The sequence below is a fragment of the Apus apus genome, chromosome Z, assembly GCF_020740795.1.
Source record: "Apus apus isolate bApuApu2 chromosome Z, bApuApu2.pri.cur, whole genome shotgun sequence".
Classification (NCBI taxonomy): domain Eukaryota; kingdom Metazoa; phylum Chordata; class Aves; order Apodiformes; family Apodidae; genus Apus; species Apus apus.
In genome coordinates, this window is record NC_067312.1 from 76,886,914 (window position 1) to 76,910,842 (window position 23,929).

General features: G+C 42.9%; 2 protein-coding genes across 7 annotated transcripts in view; one reads left to right on the top strand and one right to left on the bottom strand.

Moving 5' to 3' along the window:
• Positions 1-577, bottom strand: part of SKIC3 (SKI3 subunit of superkiller complex) — a 53,725-nt gene extending 53,148 nt beyond the window's left edge. For 3 of the 4 annotated variants that reach the window (XM_051643493.1, XM_051643494.1, XM_051643492.1), the window contains exons 1-2: positions 538-577; positions 139-249 (exon numbers count right to left, since the gene is read on the bottom strand). The gene's annotated coding sequence lies outside the window, so the exon portion shown is untranslated. Of the gene's footprint in view, positions 1-138; positions 305-537 lie in introns of those variants that run through there. The other variant, XM_051643495.1, reaches the window with a different exon arrangement.
• Positions 578-644: 67 nt separating this feature from the next.
• On the top strand, positions 645-22,803 carry ARSK (arylsulfatase family member K). 3 transcript variants are annotated; one of them, XR_007891889.1, is made up of 10 exons: positions 645-850; positions 2,249-2,378; positions 4,276-4,435; positions 8,392-8,674; positions 11,669-11,840; positions 13,124-13,348; positions 17,177-17,401; positions 17,485-17,751; positions 18,592-18,753; positions 22,133-22,210. XR_007891889.1 is itself a non-coding variant. In XM_051643521.1 (9 exons), exons 1-9 carry the CDS (start codon positions 719-721, stop codon positions 22,285-22,287), a joined length of 1,749 nt encoding a protein of 582 aa, XP_051499481.1. In that variant the 5' UTR covers positions 645-718; the 3' UTR covers positions 22,288-22,803. The 3 variants fall into 3 exon arrangements, 2 of the variants coding, with proteins under 2 accessions (XP_051499481.1, XP_051499482.1); XM_051643521.1 differs by lacking the exon at positions 18,592-18,753 and having other exon boundaries at positions 22,133-22,803; XM_051643522.1 differs by lacking the exon at positions 22,133-22,210 and having other exon boundaries at positions 18,592-19,818.
• Positions 22,804-23,929: the final 1,126 nt, after the last annotated feature.

The window sequence follows — 23,929 nt, forward strand, 5'->3', positions numbered from 1 at the left end:
TGAACAGCAAGAGATGAAGGCACGAAGGGCCTAGAGAGAAGTTAGAAAGGAGACGACGTGGGAAGAGAGTGGATGCCACACATGCCTTGGGAGCCTAATAAATAAATAAGTATATATGCAGAAACCTGCCAAACTTACATTGCTCAACAGCTCCTGGAGATGAGCTCTCCTCCCCAGGGGAAACGCACCGCTGGGTCACCAGGAACGCACCCCCGCGCTGGCGCTGCCGACCCCGGGCTCCATTCTCACCTGCAGAGGGGGGAACAAAAACCAAAACAGGACATCCCGTTAACCCAGCACGGGACGCAGCGCTGGGCCCCGCAGCCCTGCCGGGCAGCCAGAGACAGGCGAGCGGGCCGGGGCCTTGCGGGGCAGGAGCAGCGGCTCGGGGAAGCGGCTCCGCGGGGCGGGCAGCCGGCTGTGCCTGCGGGGAGGGCAGGGGGGAAGGCAGGCAGGGGGGAAGGAAGGCAGGGGGGAGGGAAGGCAGGGGGGAGGGAAGGCAGGCAGGGGGGCCGGCCCCGCACCCCGCTCCCGCACCTCAGCGCCGCCGCCATTTCGCGCCCCGCCTCCCGCCGCCATTTCGCGCCCCGCCTCCCGCCGCCGCGGGGCACGCTGGGAGCTGCAGTCCGGCGGGCTGAGGCGGCGGGAGCGGCTGAGGCGGCGGCTCCTCCCCGCTCCTCCTCCCCGCTCCCTGCCCCGGCAGCGGGCTGCCAGCGCCATGAGGGGATGCCGGCGGCTGCAGCGAGCCGGGCTGGCCCTCCTCCTGCTGGTTGCTCCGTGGGCAGCCGCCAGGCCGCCGCCCGCCAGCCCGGCCCGGCCCAGCGTGGTGCTGGTGACCTGCGACTCGTTGGTGAGGGGGTCCTGGAACCCGGGGCGGGGGGGAGGGGTGGGCAGCCCGGGAAAGAGGGAGTTCGCTCGGGTTTTGCCAAGGCTGCACCCACACGTCTGCGAAATGCGGACAGGTTTTTTATCCTGCCTGACCTCCGTGGGGTGGAGGGCTCCCCTGGGATGTCCTCTGCTCTGGAGACAGGCTGGGAGAGTTGGGGTGTTCAGCCTGGAGAAGAGAAGGCTCCAGGGAGACCTGAGAGCACCTTCCAGTGCCTGAAGGGGCTCCAGGAAAGCTGGGGAGGGGCTTGGGACAAGGGCAGGGAGGGATGGGAGCAGGGGGAAGGGTTTCCAGCTGGCAGAGGGAGCTGGAGCTGAGATGGGAGGGAGAAATTCTGGGCTGTGAGGGTGGGGAGAGCCTGGCCCAGGTTGCCCAGGGAAGCTGTGGCTGCCCCATCCCTGGCAGTGTTGAAGGGCAGGTTGGATGGGGCTTGGAGCAGCCTGGGCTGCTGGGAGGTGTCCCTGCCCATGGCAGGGGTGGGACTGGGTGGTCAGTAAACCCTGTTCTTCTTGCCACTGAATCCTAAGAACATTAGGTCTCCACAACAGATGAAATGGAGAATCTCTGTAATCACAGGTGAAATGGCTGAGTTAAGCTACTGGGCATCAAATACTGACTTAGACTTTCATTAGGTGTAACAAATACTACAATGAACTTATCAGATGAGTATCTACAACTAAAAGGAGCCAGTAGCTATGTTTTTATAAATTTCTAGTGGCTTTATTACAGTGATTTATTGACTCATTTGTTTTGAGCCTGAGGTAGAGAAGGTTAATTTTTTTTTTCTTTCACAAATATTAAGTATATATCCTTGCTTACAGCTAGAGGCAGCACGTTTTTCACCCTTTTTTCACCATGGTTCTGTTTACCCACCTAACATACTGGAAATGGCTTTTATTGATGTTTTTACTCTAAGGAAAGTGCTTTCTTTGCCTCAGCTGAGCTCTCCCTCCTGTTAAACGTAAGCTCCATGGAATTACTTCCAAGGACTTCCACATCTCAACACTTCTCTTTCACTGTTGAGCAAGCCTGCAGTAGGACAAGTTGGGACTGCCTTTATTTTTTCACCATATTTGTCCCTGTTGAAGGTGCCCTGGCAGGACCCTACTCCTGCAGGAATTAGAGCTTAGAATATGTGTAGAAATAGAAAGGAAGGAATTGTGCTCTGGAGAAGTCCAGGTATCTTTTGCATCACACTTTTTCATTTTATACTGGTCTAATTAAAGCTACTCAACACCCTGTTTTCCATACCTGAGCAGAACTGGCAACATTTGAGTGACAGAAGGTAAAAAACGTATGAATTAATGCAGCCAGTAGTTTGGGTTCCTGCTGTTGATGTACAGATGTTCTGTTTGATTGCAGGATGGACGCTTGACGTTTTATCCAGGGAATCAGACTGTGGGTTTGCCTTTCATAAATTTTATGAAGAGATATGGCACTGTCTTTCTCAATGCCTATACCAATTCTCCCATTTGTTGTCCTTCTCGTGCAGGTAGGACCAAGCAAAACATCAGATAAATACTTGCATGTGTCAAGGTAAATCTGTGCTAATGATGGGAAATTTCAAAATATTTCATTTTGGGGGACTAGTTTTGTTTTTCAGTAAGGCCAAACTGGTTTGGTTTGTGTCTGAATTTATACAGTAATCTTAGGTTTGACCTGTTCTTTTGTTGTCCTTCCAGCTATGTGTGAGCTCCCAGATCTTCATGCAGACTCCACTGTAACTTCAGTATTTTTAAAAAATCCTCAGAATTTGTACAGAAAGTGTCAGTTTGTGTGCTTCAGTGCTGAAGCTGCATTCAGAGCTACTCTTCCTTCCCAATACAGTGTTAATAAATTTCTTTTCTCAGGAAAAGTATTACATAAAAAAAGCTGAATAAATTGGTAGCTGTTAGCAGTGCCTTCCAATGACACTTATTCCATACACTGTTAAATACATAGTGTATCCTTCAGTAGCTTTAATTGAATACTTATGTGTTTTTCTGTACTTGCTGCAGTCATCCTGTGTTCAGTTTCACACTTGCAGAATTTACTAGGAAGTAAAAGAAAGCTATATTCTTGAATTAGAGGTTATGTCTTAAAACATTTCTAGCCCTTTCACAGGTTGCAAAGACCCTCCAGAGGTGATGTAAATGAAATTTCATCCATAGTCAAAGGGGGGATCCCCCTTTCCCTCAAGCATACATTGGAAGCAGCAACCTGTCCTGCCTGCAGCAGGCACAGCTGTCAAATTTAGTGTTACTGCTCAGTATTCTGTTTATTGGTAACCTAGTCCCCTTTTCTGTTTCTCAAGGTCACATTTTAAGTGTGTGAAATTGCATTAACGTGCCCTCAAGTCTTGTTTTCTTTTTCTTGGTTTTTGAGCCTTTCAGCCAGAGTTTGTTTCTGAGAATAATAACCTTGTCTGAGGTTATTTAATTTTAATAAGCACTGTGAAAATAGGAGCTAGTGCTCCCAGTGAAGAAGAGGCTGCATGATTAATTTAACAATTCACCAGTTCTCTGTAGCATTTCAGTGGTCCACTGACATCACGGTGACGACTGGTCACTGAACCAGTGGGACACCTCTTGAGTAGCCAGTAGCTTGGAGATCTGCAAGGAGCTGAGGGTACTTCTGTTGTGGAGGTGTCAGGGGTGGTCCTGAAAGAGCTGATAGGAAGGAGGACTTTGAGGTGGGGAAAGCAGGAGGATTGCCACAGTGTGGGATTGGGGTTGACACACTTGTTGTGCTTACATGACATTTCTACTGCTTATAGAACAGCTTAGCTTGATTTTAGGACTCCCTTTGACTCTCAGTTAGCATTGGGAAGAGGGAACAATTCTTCACAACCTGTAGAGAAACAGAAATTCACTCATTAAAACTTTGCCTATAGTTCATTTGCAGCTCTTCCCTTGATTTAATTTCTTCTTGGCCCTCCTCTAATACTCTTGCTTTGTTCTTGCAGTGGTGAAGTAGATTACCCAAAAAGGATAGAACTGAGACCATATAATATACTCTAATTCCCTCCACTTAACTTTAAATTAAAATTAAAATCTAACTGACTAATGAGGAGATAATACTCTGAAACATCAGGATCTGTACTACCTATGGCATTTTCTTTCTGCAATTGATGAGAATATTTCCTGAACTACGGAAAACCTGGATTTAATGATTGCCTGGTGCCTGGAAAGGTGGGGTCCCTTCTGCGATCCTGGGGATTATTTTAGAATTGATGATAAAAATAAGATTTGCAAGAGTAATACTTGTATTCCCTGCTCTGTTGGATCACACTGTGGATTTTTTTACCTCTAAAATTGATCCCTTCCCAAGTATGTTCAACTTGGATCCAGGTAGGAAGTACCACTTACCCATCAAATGTATTGTTGTGTTTTTTTTTTCTTTTTCCACAGCTATGTGGAGTGGTCGTTTCACACATTTAACAGAATCTTGGAATAACTTCAAAGGTCTAGATCCAGGTTATGTCACGTGGATGGATCTCATGGAGAAGCATGGCTACCACACTCAAAAATATGGGAAATTGGACTATACTTCTGGACACCATTCATTAAGGTAATCAGTTTTTCCTGCTATGAAATGGACAGGAGTTAATAAATCATGTCATGGTCTGGCAAGTGGTTTCGGTCTCTGGTTGAAATACTAGTAGCTTGAATTTAAAATAAATTGTGCTAGGAAACCATCAGTTCTGTCCTGCAACTTTGTGCAGAAGCAAGCATATCCCATGCAGGTGCACTTTGGCTTTTACCTATAGCTGGAAGGTGAACATCAGGACTCTGGTTTTACACAACATTATGAAGGTTACTTGTGATCATTGGGTTTTTCTCCCTAAGTGAAATTCCTAAACCATTTTTCCCTTTCTTTGAGACTTCCTGGCTTGATTATACTAGCAGTGTAGGAAGAGCAGAACAAAGAATCATAAGTGATAATACCTCAATATTAAATCTGCCATCACAAAACATGAGGTGGTTTGTTTGTTTGAAGGCCATATGTTTTCACAGACTTGTGGTGTACTTTCTATGATGTGAACTTTCTTTAAAAAAAACACGATACTAGAATTGCAACAGTTTATGAAACATACTTAAACATTTAGAGACTAACTGCATTATGGTCAAAAAATAATGAGCATAATGTGTCTGGACAGGTGGGACAAAGTATGTCTTTCTTCTGTGAAGTTTTTATGAAGATGCAGTGTCTCCTTATTTAATAGTGATGCCTGTTGTTGAAATAGCAATATTCATAAAGAGTAGCTTTTTCTTTTATATTAATCAGGTTAGAGTTACTTTTAATTTCCTCACTTCCCTCATTAAAATGAGCAATCAGAAGTTGAAAGGTCACATTAGTAGTTAATACTATGTTACAAGTACACACTGCTTTTTATCTACAAAATACTTTGTACATAGGATCCACTTCAGAATCTGGCATAAGTAGTAATTTTCTTTCCAGTTTAAAATTGTGAAAAAAGAGAAGAAAGCTTTTTTTCCCTTCTTACATATACCAGCTATACACTGGAAGGAAAGTATTATTCAAATACAGATTTAGAGCAAAAACTTCATGTTTATTTACTTTACTGACAGTGTACATATTTGTGTAGTACTTCTCTCTTGTCTCTGTTTGCAGCTCTTTGTATCACAGTGTCTAACTATGAACTGATGGTTGTTCAGCCTCTGGTCTTTTGCTTAGAATTTTTTTTTATTCTGAATCTGCATTATTCTGCATCATTATTAACTTTTAAAAAATATATTATTATTATTTCCAGTAAAAAACAATTACGTGTACAATGCACTAAAAAGAGATCTGCTATTATATTATTCTGATTCTTTGTGCTTGCTTACATGAACTTTGGGAAAATTCCTCTCTGACAGGAAATTAAATTAAATAATAAGTATTAAAAAGAGTCATAGAATCACAGAATCATAGAATGGTTTGGTTTGGAAGGGACTTTTAAGAGCATCTAGTCCCACCCCTGCATGGGCAGGGTCACCTCCCACCAGCCCAGGTTGCTCCAAGCCCCATCCAACCTGCCCTTCAACACTGCCAGGGACGGGGCAGCCACAGCTTCTCTGGGCAACCTGGGCCAGGGTCTCCCCACCCTCACAGCAGAGAATTTCCTCCTAATGTCTAATCCACATCTAATACTTACAGATGTTTGAATTATTGTCACGTAGAGGTGGTTTGTTGTGACTTCCTCAGGCACTCATGCTGTTCAAAGGAGCATAGTCTTGACATCACACTGTAAAGTGCCAATAACCTACCATTATTTGAGAAGGCTTTGTTCTATGTAATGAAGCAAGACAGAAATTATTCCGTGGATGCATCATTCTTAAGCATTTCTCTAATAGATTTTTCAGTAAATTAAAATTACTGTTAAAAAGGAAAATTAGCTGCAGTGTTGTACAGACTGTTAAGCTTTTCTTCTGACTCACTTGTGTGCAGAGAAAATTCAGTGTTGTCTAAGTAGTATTCACTCACCCTGCCCTTCACTGAGATGAAGAAATGTTAAATCTGTTTATCTCTAACCTAAAGTCACCCCAAGTTTAAAGAAGAGCAGCTCTAAGTAATTCCAGAAGTTCCTGGCTGTTTGCATGATAGCTGGAACACAAAGGTGGCACTGAAAAAACAGTTGGTTGCATAGAAGTGGCTGGATTCCAGAAGTCTTGTTTTCATTTGCCTGAACTGAAGACTGGAGGTGAATTCTGGCTTCAGGACAAAGGCCTTCACACAGGGAGTGCAAGCTGAACAAACAAAGGTTTAGATTAGACCTTAGGATGAAGTTCTTTACACTGAGGGTGGTGAAGCACTGGAGCAGGTTGCCCAGAGAGGTGGTGGAGGCCCCATCCCTGGAGACCTTCAAGGTCAGGGTTGATGGGGCTCTGAGCAACCTGATCTAGTTAGAAAGGTTCCTGTGCACTGCAGGGGGGGCTGGACTAGGTGGGCTTTGAAGGCCCCTTCCAGCCCCACACATTCTGGGATGCTGGGATTCTATGACTACGTGAGTTTAGAATAAAATTGATGCTTTACAAAATTAGTAGTACAATTTAGCCCTTAGTCTCATGAGGCTGAATTCTTAGGCACTTTAAAGCTAACAGAAAAACGCTGTGACACCTGTGGTGTTGCCATTTTTCATTGCCTTTTGTCCTTGGCCTTTATCCTACAGTGCAAATTTTGGATACGTTATTTCCAACTTCCACTTCAGTGAGAGTTTGGGACCTGTACTTAACAGGATCAAGCCCTTATTTTCACTTGAAAAGTGTGGGTAGGGGCTGATAATAAACAAAAATAAGCAGCATGGTTAGTCAGCCTTCATATGTCTACACAGGAATAATTTGAAGGTGGCAGTTTACACCATTTATAATTCAAAAAATGAGAACTGCCAGTACAATTTCTCAGTCAGAGAAGAGTGTACCTCTCATTCCTAGCATGGCATCTGTGTAGACATTTTAAAACCTTAAGTAGCTGATTAAATAAATAGTACAGAAGAGTTAAAATGAAGGTTCCTGTTCGTTGTGAAGCTAGTTTAAAAGTCCCACTGATTTAATTTCTTGTTAAAAAGGAGACTTGAGAGGGGGTATAGAACAGTTCAGCTAGCAAGGGATTCAGTAAATCATTCCTTAGGAACTTTCCTTAAGCACGTGTATTTTTTCTTCAAACAAAACCACCGCTGCTCCCCCATCCTATATTTACCTAATAAAAAGAAGAATTGTTAAATTTCCTGCTGCAACATTTATTCTGCTTTGCCCTAACCTGTTGCAAATAGTGCATTGCTAACACAAATCATCTCTGTAACCACAGAAGTTTCCTTGTCTTAAAAATGCAAATACATATTCAAATATAGTAAGTATCCATTTGAGTATGACCTACTCATAACCGCCTGTTAAAAATATTTTATTATTGAAGTGTTTTCTTTTTTCCCTTTTTGATTTCTCTACACTCCTCTCCCCTGTTATTCTCTTTTCTTGATAGCATTTTGCCACTTGTATTGAAGGCAATTGTACAAGATAAGTCACTTCTAAAAGACTCTTGTCATAACTGATAGTGTTTAAAAATGTTTTAATAATACAACCCAAAACCAGAGTGTTACTTGTAAAGGCAGCCTCTTCAGGCAAGTTATTTCCCACAGGACTTCTTCAAATCAGAAAAGTCTAAGGCTCTCTTTACCAGCTAAGTATGGGAATCCATGCCAGAATGGAGAGCAGGGTAAACAAGATAAGAGAAGCTATTTCTAAATACTGTTTTGTAGCTGTGAGAAGAACCTTTGTTACATGAGGTTATAATAAATAAAAAAGAAGACTCAGAAACAAACCAAAAAACAGCTAAAACTTCTACTATAAAATAAATGCACAATAGCTATTGATCAATTTAAATAGATTCTCCTCTATGTAGAAATTAAAAATAGGTTGGCAGCTACAAGTGTAGGGGAAGTTCTTCAATAATTCTTAACTCTTTTGGCTTGGGAGAAAAGGGAAGAAAACATTTTCCACTGAGTGTGTATCTTGTGTCTGTATTTTCAGTAACCGTGTGGAGGCCTGGACCAGGGATGTTGACTTCCTGCTCCGGCAAGAAGGAAGGCCCATGGTAAATCTTACTGGTGACAGGAAGCATGTGAGAGTGATGGAAGCAGATTGGCAGAATACAGATAAAGCAGTAAATTGGATAAAGGAAGAAGCCAGTAACCTTACTCAGCCCTTTGTTCTTTATTTGGGACTAAACTTACCACACCCATACCCCTCACCCTATGCAGGAGAAAATTTTGGATCCTCTACATTTTTAACATCTCCCTATTGGCTTGAAAAGGTATGTTAAGAGGAAATTGAAATATAGATTTATTTGTGACTGTATGTATTACCAACAGCATTTTATTTGTCATGTGGTTTTTCAGGTCAGACCAAGTTTTGATGTTAGGAGTACACAGTAAGAAGGTACTTAGATATGACATTAGATGGAGAATGAAATTGCTGTTCTACTTAGCTGTGGGGTTTTTTTTGGTAATGGACTGAAGTTCATTGTTTGTAACATTCTGTACTGTGTTGGTTGTAAATGATGCTGTAAGTAATCATTCTGTGTGAGTTTTGTAGTAAAAGATTGACTTTTCCTACAATATAAACCTAGAACACAGTGTAGTGAGACACAGCAGGAGTCTCTCTCTTCTGTTAACTTCTTCCTGTGCTACTGTAGCTTTTCAGTGTTTTTAGAGTGCAGAAAAGTCCCATTATGTCCATATATGGAAAGCTAACAGTACTCCATTCCAAAGAAATAGTAAATATTTTTTCCTCTCTCTTGTGTGGTCTCCATGTGCCATTACATGTTATAAAAATATACATGGGATACAACAGCTTTCACTGCAGGAAGGCATAAAGATTCTCTGCAGCTGGAGAACTGAGAATTAGGTTAGAAAGGACTTTATGCTTACTAAAAACACCCAGACATAGGCCCAGACATTTTTATAAATCTTTTAGCCTTTTCTTCTGGGGAACTGCAAAATCCATGTCTGGATGCAACAAAAATACAAAGACTTTGAAAAAAAACCAACTATATACAAATGAAGATTGAGAGATCTGAATTTCTTGGTAATAGTGAGGGGTGTGAGTTCTTCTGGGAATGGTGAGAAGTTTGTGGGAAGAGGAAGAACCTCTCACAGGGGAAAAAAAACTGTGTTTGCAAAAAGTAAGGTCTAGCTTGGATTTTAGTGAAAACTTCTTAAGGTGCTAATTGCTAGGTTGGACATGTCTTGGGAAGTGCTAGTACCTTTTTCCAAGTCACAGAGTTCCAACAACTCTGAGAAAATTTTGTCATCCTTATTCCAGTTGAAGTACTTAAATTCCATAGTTTGCTGAGGTCCTTTCCACCACTGTAGCACTCATGTGAACCGCAGATTACCATTTATTGACCATTGGCTGATTCTTCTGGAATGTATCCATGTATTGGCCATGGAAGAATGGCAGAGATCAATCTCGTGAAGAAGTTTGAGCGCATAGTTGAAGAATAGAATTTAAATGTACTGGTGAGCTAAACCAGAAGGGAATATCTACACAATATGTCTATGAAATTCTGTGTTGCTAAGCAGATGGTCCCCTGCATTTTGCACAGCCTGGCACTTTTTCAGGACATGTGGCTTCTTTCCTATGAGCTATGACAGGCAGACAAAGGGATTATGACTGAATCCTTAAAACTTGGTGGTAGACCTGTAGAAAAGGGTTCAGTCTTCTGACAAACCATGGATGGAGAGGGGCACTTTTTGCTCCCATTACATCTTAAGCAACTCATAAATACCATTTGAGGCATCTAAAATGTGACTTTATGTAGCCAAGGACCTTCAGCAGCAGGAGGATGACTGAAGCAGTTGTCTACCATTATCTCCCATGTTTTTTTCTTGTTGCCTGTTTTCTCTAAGGCCTAAGGAAACTTAGGTTTTGTTTAGTCTTTTTGACTCTTACAAAGCTGGGGTTTATTCCTATGAGCATTTTAATTCTAGCTGTTTAAATATATCTCTGGATAACTAGGGGGAGAATGGTGAGCTTGAACTTTGTGGATATTGGAACACACAGCCATGACAGCACTGCTGGTCAAAGATACACCCTGTGCTTGAGAGACAGGAACAAACTACACTAGTAGCTCCCCAGATAGCTCTTAGTTATCCATGCCACACCTTGGGGCAAGACCAAACTGAGTTCAGCAGGGTTGACAACTTAAATTGCTGCACCAATACACAGGGATGTAATGCTTCTAGGGGCAGCTTTGGTGTGATAGCATTTGTGCTGCATGCAGCTCCTGGACAGTGTGTCTTGATTACTTGATCAGGAACCAGTGCTGCCCTTGGTGGGACAAGGGGGAATGGATTAAAACTGGAAGAGAGGGGAGATTGAGGTGAGACATTAGGAGGAAATTCTTTGCTGTGAGGGTGGGGAGAGCCTGGCCCAGGTTGCCCAGGGAAGCTGTGGCTGCCCCATCCCTGGCAGTGTTGAAGGGCAGGTTGGATGGGGCTTGGAGCAGCCTGGAATGGTGGGAGGTGTCCCTGCCCATGCAGGGGTTGGATCTAGATGATCTTTAAGGTCCCTTCCAACCCAAACAATTCTGTGATTCTGTAAGTGTGACTGTCCAGGCTAAATGTATTTGTCCATCTTTGGGGCTCTGAAGCTGGTAACTGCAGCACACAATATCTGTGAGCATGCCAGTTTGGATATACAAATCCAGTATGAATTCTAATTTATTTGCTTCTCCTTTTTAGGTGCACACTGATTTTACACTTCTTTATAACTAAATGGATTGACATCTTTAGAAACAAATAGAAAAGTGTTAGAAAATTGGACTTTGGGAATTTTTTTTTTTAATCAGGATGTCAAGACTTGTCATCCACCAGACTCAGTAAATGTCTGTGTTGTTCTGTAGGCTCACATTACACCCCATGTTTCTGATATCTATGGTATATGTTCATCCTGTAGTTAATGAGATACTGTTCTAATACTTCTGTGTTTGCTGTACAGTTTTAGGAGATTGTTCTGCAGTATCTCTCTTAAAATAAAGGTATACATTGAAAAGCACATGTTTCTAGCTCCCAGCTTTAGTTTCCAGCTGATTTTCATAGCTCTCTTAAAATGACTTGATACCTGTGGAAGCAGAAGGCAAGTATGGAGGAGGTAGCATCACTATGTAACAGATAAGCAGGTGGCATTTCCTGGATCACAAACTGAGAACTGTAAATTTATGCTTTAAAGTTTTACATTAAATCTGTTTTTAACAATTTTGTTTAATTTAGTTGCTAAACTAATGTTAATTTCCTCTTTTTTTAAGGTAATTTATGAAGCTATTAGAATACCCAAGTGGTCTTCTCTTGCAGAGATGCATCCAGTAGACTATTACTCATCTTACACCAAGAATTGCACAGGAGAGTTTACAGAGCAAGAAGTGAGAAATATTAGAGCATTTTATTATGCTATGTGTGCAGAGACAGATGCCATGCTGGGTAGGTGATGCTTCATTATGCAGTGAGTTTTCTGATTTCTTTAAAACAATGTTATTAAGGCTGATGTTCTGGGGTGGAAAAAACCACAATTTCAGATCTGGGAGGAAGTCACAAGGATGCTGCTTAAGCAGTCTGATAAATAACTGGATAGCTTTTAAGGCTGTTGCAAGGTGAATTCAGAGAACTCTTAAAAGTTATCACCACCAGTCAGAGGCCCTGTAAAAAGACCACTAGATGAAACAAAATGTTGCTTTACCTGTGTGCAACAGGAGATCAATACTCTTTGACTAAGTGTTAACTGAAATAATGGAAACAAGTGTGGAAGGGACACACTGGCAAAGCAAAGCTATAGGGAAAGATACATTTTAGGGCAGAAGCAGTTCCCATGGAGATGGATTTCCAATGCATAGACTTGGTGTAACAGCTGTTACATGTCGACTGAACAATAAAGTTACCCTTGAAGTCTGCCTCAGCAGCATATTATTTCAAGTTAAGAGGAAAAAAAAATAATTAGGCATTCAGAATTCTTCTTAGTTTGCAGGAAGTTCTATGTACATAAAAATTGTACTACAACTTGGTCTTCATTTACAGTATTTATTTCTTCATTTGAAAAGTGACCATGAAAGGACAAGAATTTCCTTGCATTCTAATAGGAAATTAATGAATAACTGAGCTGATCTTTCTAGCAACATTAGAATGAAAAAGTAATGTAAAAGTCATGGAATTACTCTTCTATATTTTATGACAGAAAAGAGATCAACAGGAGCCTGACAGTTTTAGGGAATGAAGGTATTGGAAAGTGTCTAAGTTTAATTTGGTAAAGTATTTGAAGTTTTTAGCTAGTCTTTTTAAGTAAGAATCATCTTAGTGTTTCAACATTAAAGGTGTTGATCTGGTCTTTGTTGCACAAATGCTTGTGCATCCTGGGGGGATGTGGGCACAGGAAGGAGAGACTTTGCTGGTGATGTGTAAGGTGGATACTGTCAAGAATCCTTCATCCTAAATATAGTGTCAGGGCTTCTGCTGACCTATGTTACTGCTGTTGAAATAGCTATTACTAGTTATGATAGAAATTAAACAAAATTGACAGTAGCAAAAATGCAGCTTGTCCTGTGTTGAAATGTTTCTGGTTGTTGCTCAGTGCCCTCTACTCTTCAGGGCAGCCAGAGCCCTGCAGCTCATTGCTGACTGTGCATTATTCTGGGCTGAACACCTTTGGCTCTGCCTCCTTTGAAGAAATATTTTTATATTTGATCATTTTCAGTATCTTTTTCTTGTTGCAGGTGAGATTATTTCAGCTCTGAGAGAGACTGGGCTTCTTAAAAAAACAATTGTGATATTCACTGCAGATCATGGAGAACTTGCTATGGAGCACAGGCAGTTCTATAAAATGAGCATGTATGAAGGAAGTTCCCATGTTCCTCTGCTAGTTATGGGACCAGGTGTAAAAGAACAGCAGCAGGTACCAAATCTGGTATCCCTCGTGGATATATATCCTACTATGCTTGGTGAGTTAAGTCGTCCCAGGTGAGGTTTTTTCCCCTAGTTGTTGATGTTATTATTACTGTGCGTTTGTATTGTAGTCAGAATTACGTCTCCACTTCACGAGGCAGTGCAGTAGCACAACAGGAGGTCATTTATTTGTGAAGCATGCATACAGGCTTAATGCAGAATTTGAAAAATGGATGTAAAAATTAAATAACGGAGCTGATGATGTTCCTTATTACTGTTGCTGTCATCAACACAAAGAGAATGATTATCTATGGGATGGTTATTAAAAAAAGGTAATAAAAAATGAAGAATCTGATACCTTTTAGATATGAATAATCGTTGCTAACCTTCATACCTAACAGTTTGTTGTAGAAATTAGAGTGTAAATGCATTCAGAGATCAGATTAAACCTGAATGCATGGCAGCTTCATTAGCTTATCAGAGGAACGTCCTTTATGAAGGGTCATGTGAAAGAAACAAGATGAAGACTTTCTATAGGAAATGTATAATTGATCTGGACAAGCATAATAAGATCCAATAATGGAAATCTGTTCTTAGCTTCTTTGATATGCAAATATTCGTTATGGGGCAGAGAATCAAACAAAAAGGATTGACATCAGACTGCTTACACACAGATGGAAATTACCTTGAAGAGTGAATTTTTGAACAGTTAACGTGTGATAAGATATACAAGAGATTAATCTCATTGGAGCTAAGCATAAGGTCAAGTCACCATTCTAGGCTTCATCTGGGATCTTTTAGGCCGCTGATCAGAAAAAGGTTCTTTTCCGGGCAGTCTTCAAACCTCACTCTTTAAGGAGTTGCACATGTACACTGCAATCACCTGAGAGAACATAAAATCTTTTCTAGATGTACAAAGAAATCTGCATTAGATACGGTTCTTATGTAAGTTGTGTTATCATATCTAAAGAATGAAAAATGTATTTTTTTCTTCTTTGTGCCTTTTCCGCAAATAACATCATTGATCAGGTGGTCTAATATCCTTCCTTCTTTGTTTTTTCCTTCTTTTTTTTTTTTTTTTTCTTTTTCTTCCCAGGACTTTGTGTTTATAAGTCCTTTCCTTCTGTTCTGACAGTTCTCCCTTCCTGTAATCTGAATGTCAAAAAAGGCACATACATCAAGATGAATGTGAAAACAGGAAGAATCATCTCTGTCATCTCCTGTCTCTTCAGGCTGCATGCTGCTGCTGGCTAGTGAGGAAACAAGTCCTTTTCATGATAAATGTAATTGCTTTGCTTTGCATTGTCTCATGACAATAATCTCTGTCAAGACAAAATGCTTTGCACAATGCTTCTTCCATTACTGACTTGAGATGAGGTGCACCCTATAGCAAGCATGGTATAGATCCTTTGATTCCAGCAGAATCCATCTGATACGGAAAATTCAGCCAGGAGTGAAACAGCTCTTGCATGTTTTAACATGTTTTTTAGCAGTTTTCCTCCAGACAGCACTGTCTTTGTTGGTCTGGATGGAAGTACCTTTGCCTCTCTATTGGAAAAGCAGGAACTCCTGCAGGTGGCAGCCTGGATCGTTCTTTGCACGTGGAGGATGCAGTTATTAATAGCATTATAGGTTTGGAATTACAGAAAAGGAAAGCCTATATCCCTTTTATTTTTTCAAATGTTGTATGTGTTAGTTCAAGTTCTTAGCCCACACACTGGGAGCTACTGGGTTTAGATGGCACAGGTCATCCTAGCGCTTAGTCAAGTGCTGGCCTTTTTATTTGTTAAAAGGGGAACTGAAGATTAATGAGTCTGTAGAAGAAGAGGAGGAAAAAGAAGTTAAGTTCTAATGGAGAAAGTCACCCGTGGGCAATCTGTATGCACAGAGTATCACCACTCGCTGTAAAACAGAAGATAAAGTCCTGCCACAGTGCTCTGTGAAATGGAAAGTGTTGAATTTCTAATTACTATGTGCTCTATGCAGTAGGGTTGTTAAGAACAGCAGTATCCTGTGTTTAGGACATGCCAAGTTTAGGTAACATCCTTGGGGTAATTTTCGGAATGTCTGTGGGAGGTGTTTGCAGCCACTGAATATTAACCTGGTTTGGGGAGCTAGAGACACTTGTCATGTGCCTGACAAGGTCATGGAGCAGATCCTCCTGGAAAGTCTGCTACAGCACATGGAAAACAAAGAGGTGACAGCCACCATGGCTCCAATAAGAGCAAGTCATGCCTGACCTTCTGGTGGCCTTCCACAACAAGGCTACAGAGGTGGTGAATGGTGGCAGAGCTACTCACATCATCTGCCTGGATTTGTTTAAGGCATTTGACACTGTCCTACATGACATCCTGGTCTCCAAACTGACTGGGCATGGATTTGACAGAGGGACCACTCAGTGGATAAGAGATTGGCTGGATGGCCCCACCCAGAGAGTTGTGGTCAGTGGTTCAGTGTCCAGGTGGAGGCAGGTGACAAGTGGTGTCCCTCAGGAGTCAGTACTGGGACCAGTGCTGTTCAACATCTTTGTTGGAGACATGGACAGTGGGACTGAGTGTCTCCTCAGCAAGTTTGAGGATGATCCCAAGCTGTGTGGAGTGGTTGACACCCAAGAGGGAAGGGATCCATCCAGAGGGACCTTGACTGGCTGGAGAGATGGGCCAGTGCCAACCTCATGAAGTTCAACAAGGCCAAGTGCAGGGTCCTGCACCTGGTCAACACAACCCCAGGCACAAATCCAGGCTCAGGGAGAATGGCTGGAGAGCAGTCCTGAGGTGGGAGGAGATGAGAAGCTGGACATGAGCCCCCAGTGAGTGCTGGAGCCCAGAGGGGCAGTTGTGTCCTGGGCTGCGTCACAAGAAGTGTGGCCAGCAGGGCCAGGGAGGGGATTGTCCCCTCTGCTCTGCTCTGCTGAGACCCCCTGCAGGGCTGGGGCCAGGCTGGGGTCCCCAGCACAGGAAGGACATGGAGCTGTTGGAGAGAGGCCAGAGGAGGCCCCGGAGCTGATGGGAGGGCTGGAGCAGCTCTGCTCTGGAGCCAGGCTGGGAGAGTTGGGGTGTTGAGCCTGGAGAAGAGAAGGCTCCAGGGAGACCTGAGAGCACTTTCCAGTGCCTGAAGGGGCTCCAGGAAAGCTGGGGAGGGACTTTTCATCACAGAAGATAGTGATAGGACAAGGGGTGATGGTTTTAAACTGAGAGAGGGGAGATTTAGGTGAGATATGAGGCAGAAATCCTTCACTCTTAAGGGTGGTGAGGCACTGGGATGGGTTGCCCAGGGAGGTTGTTGATGCCCCATCCCTGGAGGTTTTTAAGGCCAGGTTGGAGGAGGTTTTGTGCAACCTGGTCTGGTGGTTGGGTTTCCTTCTCATGGCAGGGGGTTGGAACCTGATGATCTTTAAGGTCCCTTCCAACCTTAATGATTCTGTGATTCTAAGTTGGTACCAAGGAGCTTATTTAAGGTACAGTATCTTCTAGGGGCCATCTTATAGGTTGTAGGGTTATCAAGTGTTTACCATGTGTGCACTCCACTGCTGTCATGAAAGAAATGAAGGGTTAGGATATGTTGGATACGGAGCTTTTAGGGTCCTTTCATGCTATGACAATCTCTTCTACCTGAGGTGATCAGAGCAGAAGGGAAGGGTATAAAACCATGATTAAAAAAAATAAAGAGACACTGGCTATCACCATCAGTTTTAATAAACATGGGTTAAAGATTTACTTGGACATAGCTGATTATTTGTGTATTTTTGTGTTCCTGCATTCTACAGTGAGAATTAATTAGAAATGCATGTTTTATTACTGAAATAGAATTTATGTTCTGACACCTGTAGCATTATCTTAGGGCTTTTCAATCACAGCGTTTTGACTTGGTGTCTCTTTCCTTAGATATAGCAAGAATTCCTGTCCCCCAGAACCTCAGTGGGTACTCTCTGATGCCACTGCTGTGTGGAGAGGCTGGAAATGAGGTGCCAGCCAGGGGGGCTCGGCCCTCCTGGGTGCTGAGTGAGTTCCACGGGTGCAATGTGAATTCTTCCACATACATGCTTCGGACTGGCAAGTGGAAATACATTGCCTACTCTGACGGCAGCTCAGTCCTTCCACAACTCTTTGGTATGTTACAGCTGCTGTGTCCTACCTGGTTCATTTATCTACATGCTAATTCACTCCTAACTATCTTCTTTTGTTTGTTCCAGACCTTAGTGCTGATCCAGATGAGCTAACAAGCGTTGCTGTAAAATTCCCAGTAGTTGTACATTCCTTGGACAAAATGCTCCGCTCTGTAGTGAACTACCCAAAGATTTCTGCTGCTGTTCAGGAGTATAACAAGAGGCAGTTTATCAGCTGGAAACAAAGTTTGGGTCAGAATTACTCAGATGTTATTGCCAACCTTAGGTGGCATCAGGACTGGTTAAAGGAACCAAAAAAGTATGAGGATGCAATTGACAAGTGGCTTGGTCAAAGTAAGTAAGTAAAAACAAACTGGATTTAATATGACTGGGGATTTTAAAGCACTTCTGCATTTGTAATACTGCTGTATTTCCAGTGTTAGCATTACTGCCTTAGATAAGCTGTTGAAAGCAAAGATGCCCAAACAATTACTGTGTTGTGTTAGGAAGCCAGAAGTATTTTATATAACTGACCAGCACAACAAATCTAGGTTTTTATGTGTTCTAACTCTGTGATACATAAGTATGCATAGGAAGGCTAGTACATCAGTACTAATTGCATGTGTGGAGTATTCAGCTGGTTGCAAAAATGCAGAGTAATCAAGCATTAGAGCTCAACAGGAATTTCCATTTCTAAGGGCATACTGAAGTGAGGATTATAAAATTTAGTGTAGTGAAATATGTTGGAGCCCACTTTCCATCACGATGGATTTAGATCCACAAGGAGTACACATCCATTCACCTTAGAGAAGCTGTAACAGTTAAAATACAATCAAAAAGTTAACAACTAGTATTGGCCTGAACGTAGATGCAGTTTCCTAAGTACTTACTTCGTCAGAATTCCTGTTTTATACATGATTGACTCTCCATCTTTTTGAGATCTTTCTTGAAGCCTCTTGATTAGGATCTGGCACTTGTCACTCCTTGACATTTAACATGTCATAATATCCATATGTGTGAGCAAGTGAGGAGGAATCTGGTCTCTGGTCACTGTTAGAAATTAAAAAAACAACAAAACGAAACAACAGACCCCTCTGACCCAACCTGTGAGTAGAGCAGTTCTCTGAAAAGTGTAGTGTGATTTGCAGGGAAAACTGCTTAAATAAATGTCCATTATGGAATTGGATTCTGCAGATAAATGTTCTAGTGTGCATCAGCAAGTGGAGAGCTGCGACCTGCAGCCTGTGCACAGGAGTTGCAATTGAAGCTTGCAGAAGGAGTTAACATTAAAAAAAGCAACCCTATTTTACGTTTTTCCAAGGATCTGATAAAAAAACAAAGCTGTTTTGGAAGAAGGTAAGATCAAGCTAGTAACTCTTCTGCTTAAGGAAAAATGTTTGCTTATTCTCCAACACAGTTACTGCTGCTACAGTAACAATCCAGGATGGCTTTATGCTTCCGACCTAAATGCTTTCTGGAATCTGTAATGAAATACTCAGCAGTAGCAGTAAGCCAGTAAAAATAAACATTAAAAATACATGTATTTTCTGATGGCTAGGCACTCCGTGTGCATTTTGTAAACAACTTACCACACAAGAATTAAGTACATATTTATGGATGTTTTAGCTACTTTATATTTTTGTGTCCACAGAACATTGAGGCTAGTGTTACACTAATTGCTTCTATGGTAACATTTTTTCCTTTTGGGGTTGTTTTGTGGGGTTTTTTTGGTAGGCAAGGAACAAATTAATAGTTAAAAAAACCCTTAAAATGCTGTAGCACATGGCATTATAATTCTTGCTAAAATGAGTTCAGACAGTGAGGAAATCACTTAAACAAGGAACGCATCTTAGCAGTGTAATGTAAACCCCCTGCATAAGTAGAGAAAATAAAGATATCCATATTAAGGCTCATTTAGTGGGGAGAATAAATAAACTGATCACGTCGTAGAACGCAGTACAGTTATGGTGTACTTGGATGTATTTTGATTGTGGGTTTTTTGTAGTGACTGAATGCTTGAAGAAGTTACTAGGGAAAGCTGTATTCTATCAGTTCTGTGAACACAGTGCTGTCTTTCTTTAAAGACATGAGCTTTTATGATGAACTTCTTTGCAAGTGTTAGGGTGACAAAAGTGCAGTTAGTGATACTCTGTGAAATGGAAGAATAAACTGGAAAAAGAAACTTCTCACTGTAATCCCTTGCAACAACTTCCTGTGCCACAGAGTATCCCAGGAAACCCAGTGCACAGTGGCAGGTTTCCACATTCCTGCAGGAAACCCCAGGAACGTGCCAGCTCACAAAGCAGGGCTGGAATGTTGGGATTCTTTTTGTATCTGGTCTTCTTAAAAATTTTATTTAAAAAGAAAATACTTATTGTTGAAAGCAGAATTTTTACTTTTTTTCAAGTTATTTGTTGTGAGCCTCTGTTCTGAAGAGTTAAAAGAGAGGTGGCAAAAGCCCCCTGATGCTTTCCTGCCTCCCTTTGCAGTAAACAATCTACCTGTGTTGGTTTGGAACTGAGGTAATTTGAATCCAAAACAGATACATGTAACAGTGTGGTCATATTCAGTTACTCTGTCTTAGCTATGCTAATGCCTCTGCATTATGGTAATATGAGTCAAATAAGGTTTGCAACAATGCACAGTGGGCCAGCTAACAAAGGAAAAAAATCTGTTTTTCAAGCACTATTAACATTGAAGAAACACTGTGGAGTGAAAGGGAGAAGGGAGCAGGCGGGAATGCCAACAGACTCAAATGTATTTATTAGATGTAGCCAGATCAATGCAGCCTCCTGAGCTTTACCTGAGACTGACCAGGGCCTTTCACATGAAAATAATTAGTGGGAAATCCTTTGCATTTACTTGGACAGTGGCCTGCCTGATCTTATTTTAAGCAAGATGTGAAAATAGGAGTCCAGATAAAATTACTATAAGTTAGGTTCACAACTGGCTAAAATCAAGCTCAGTAGTAGATACCAAAAATTAAACAGTGTGAAGGCCGATCAAATGAGGGCTGCAAGAATTTTATGTAGTACTGTGTGGTACTTCTCTATTAAGTAATTAGAATTCAGGAATGGGCACTTTCTTGATACTAAACATGAGAAGGTACACCCTAGAAGTGCTGTCAGCACCTCTGAGGGTAGGCTCTTAATTAAAAAGTTAATTCAGATAATGGAAAAATTATCTGAAATCAGGCAGGTAGGATTCATCATGGATTAGTTTAAGGTCAAAATAAAAGGGAAAGGGGAAAATACTACAGTTATAAACAGCAAACTGTGTAGGCTGCAGTTCCTGCAGTTTTGCAGGGGAAAAAAGCCCCCCACACCTGGAGATTTTAGACAACCAGAAGCAAAGCATGAACCAACAGCACAATGTGGTGACAAAGGAAACAAATGACATTGAAGACTTAAATCAATATGGAAAAGGCTCCTGTAAGAGCCCAGCAGGCTGCCACTAAGGGCAGGGAAAGAAATGTCTTTGTCTTTCAGCAAGGGCTGTTCTGATGAACTATTTGGAGGAAGAAAAAGGATAATAAACAATAATTCTCCAGCCTGACTGGAGAAGCTATCTCAAGTCTGTCCCTGGAATATATTACAAATAAGCTGAAAATACTTGTCAAGAGTGGCCAAAGTATGTGTGGTCAGGGAGCCAGACCAAAAGCCCCCAGAGTGCTCTTCACAGCCTGTTTCTGCATGCTGGCTGGGGATTTAAGCCTCACTGTTATTTATTTCTTACTGAGAAAGGTTCAGTCCCGTTTACACAGCAGTTTCACCTTTACCCACCTTTAAAACAACCCTTTAGCAGCAGCAGTGATGATGGGCAGACATGAGTTACTGTGATGAGGTTCTCTCAAAACATCACACGAGGTCGCTGTTCTCGGAGTGATGTTGGCTTCCAAGAAAAGTCGCCTTAAGCCAGAATTCCTGGGAGGAAGCTTGTCACAGTTGAGGTGGTACAGCTGCCTGTCAGACAGCACCAGGTACATTTACAGGTAACCCCAGCACAACACCAGCACCCACCAAGAGACACTTTTGATACCTGATACCTGTAGACAAGAGTGGAGTGTAGAGAAAAGATTAGTGGGTTGGTTGGTGCGAGCCAGAGAAGAGAACGTGGTTACAATGAGCCTTGAGTCTTGTGTCACTGAACCTGGGCTGATTTGTCACCCAGTAAAAAGCAAGAAAAGGCCCTGCTGAAGAGCCAGTGAGACCCTGCAGGCATAGGAGCCTTGTCCTGAACTGACCTCCCTCATTCCTCATGTGAGCAGTGCTATTGAGAGCCTAAAGGCGCTCACATGCTGCAGACCCCATGAGCTGAGAACCCCCACTTTCAGCTTCCTCTGGAAGCAGACATTGCTGTCAGAATGCTCTGCAGCCACCAAAACCTGCACAGGGCAGCCACGCTGCTCCCCACTCCAGTACAGGAAGGGACAGTGCTCCACCAGGGCATTTCTGCACCCGGACAACTCTCTGCAGATAGGCAGATGATACAGGGCTGTGCTGGTGTCCTGGTGCAGAAATGTCCTGGTGCAGAGAGATGTCCTGGTGCAGAGATGTCCCAGCAGAGAGATGTCCTGGCAGAGAGCTGGTGTCAGAGAGTTGTCCCACAGATAACTGGTGATGGATAGTTGTCCTAGACCCCACAGGTAGTACCTGCATGAAAACTACAGCCAGGGTCTTTGGGGAGAAACACCTTCACACAATCACAGCATCAACACATTCTACTTTGTGTTCAGGCACTTGGAGCCCTGGAGGGTGTTGGTGGGGCTGGGAATCCACCTCAGCAGCCAGACGTGGGCACACAGGTGAACCTCCTGCTCCATCAGGTCGGTCCCTCCCAAGTCCACTGGCAGCATCTGGCGCAACTCCCTGTCTCTGCTACCTGCTCTGAGGTTGGTCAGTCATTCCATACAGGTGAGCCACCATCAGCATGCTGAGGGTGTTAATACACTGTGCACATCAGTTGTGACCAGTCCTACAGAAATGGAGCTCATACCACAGAAGAATGAAGGTTTGGTTTAATTTATTGTGTTAACGTGACAGGAAATACTCAGCTGGTAAAGTGACTATAATCACAGATCCACCACCACCAGAAAAGACCTCTGAGACCATCCAGTCCAGCCTGTGACCTGATACTACCACATCTCCAGACCATGGCAGCAAGTGCCACCTCCAGCCTTTCCTTGAACACCTCCAGGGATGGTGCCTCCACCACTTCCCTGGGCAGTCCATCCCAATTTCTGATCACCCTTTCCATGGGGAAGTGCTTCCTGATATCCCACCTAAACCTCCCTGGAGCAGCTTCAGGCCAGGCCCTCTCATCCTGTCACTGGTTGCCTGGAAAAAGAGCCCAACCCCACCTGAGCACAACCTCCCTTCAGGTGGTTGTAGAGAGTGAGAAGGTCCCCCCTGAGCCTCCTCTACTCCAGGCTGAACAACTCCAGCTCCCTCAGCCTCTCCCTGTAAGACTTTCCCTCTGGTCCCTTCACCAGCCTCGTTGCTCTCTGAATGGAAATCTTACTCATAAAACTGGAGTTCTGCAAGAAGGATATGGTCTTGCAGCAGTATTCCTTCATTGCTCTGCCTGAAAATACATCAGGCAAGTATAAAGACATTTTAGAAGAGGTTTGCCAGAAGCAGGGCTGTGCTGTGTACAGGTGCACCCCGTGGCAGTGTGCCCTGCACAGCCCCCCTGGCCAGCCTGTGGTTAAAGAAGGCAAAACCTGCAGCAGCCCACCTGAAATGAAATGGTCACAGCCGGTTGTTTCTAGTGCATTTAAACAACAGCAACCACACACACACACAGAGACACAAAACCAAAACAAAAAAAGAAAAACAAGCACAAATAAACAAAACCCCACAAACAAACCAAAAAAGGAAACAAACAAAACACCCTGCTGTTTCTTGGACTGACTGGTTTTCTTCCTGAAGGAGGCACCACAAACTCCACCAAGTACAACCAAAATACTGGTGAGGCTTGGTGAGGGTTGCAAGGAAAGGAGGCTGAGGCAGCTTGCACGGGAGCAGCCATCCTGCTGGTCCTGCTCTCCTCCCTGGCCGCCTTTGCCACAAGAACACACCAGAAAAAGAAGGAAAATATATTCCCTGAGCTCAGCCAGTGCCAGGGGAAAAAACAGTGGGCACAGTTGTACTTCCAAGGGTGCAGCTCCATCTGCATCGCAGTGCCTGCCCCTGCTGGGCTAAGACAGGGTTAACACTTGTCTAGTACTGGGGTAGCACCAGGTTAATACCAAGCTAACAGAGGGTTAGTAGTAGGCTAAGACTGGGCAAACACCAAGCCAACATAGGGCTAACACTCTGCTAATACCTGGTTAATACCAAGGCAAACACCCGCTTAACACTCAGCTAATGCTGGGCTAACACTGGGTGAGTAGTGGGCTAATGCCAGGTTAACACAGGGTTAACACAGGGCTGATACTGGGCTAATTAATACTGGGCTAATGCCAGGCTAACACTTAGCTGATTAATACCAGGCTAATTAATGCTGAACTACCAGTGGGCTAATGCCAGGC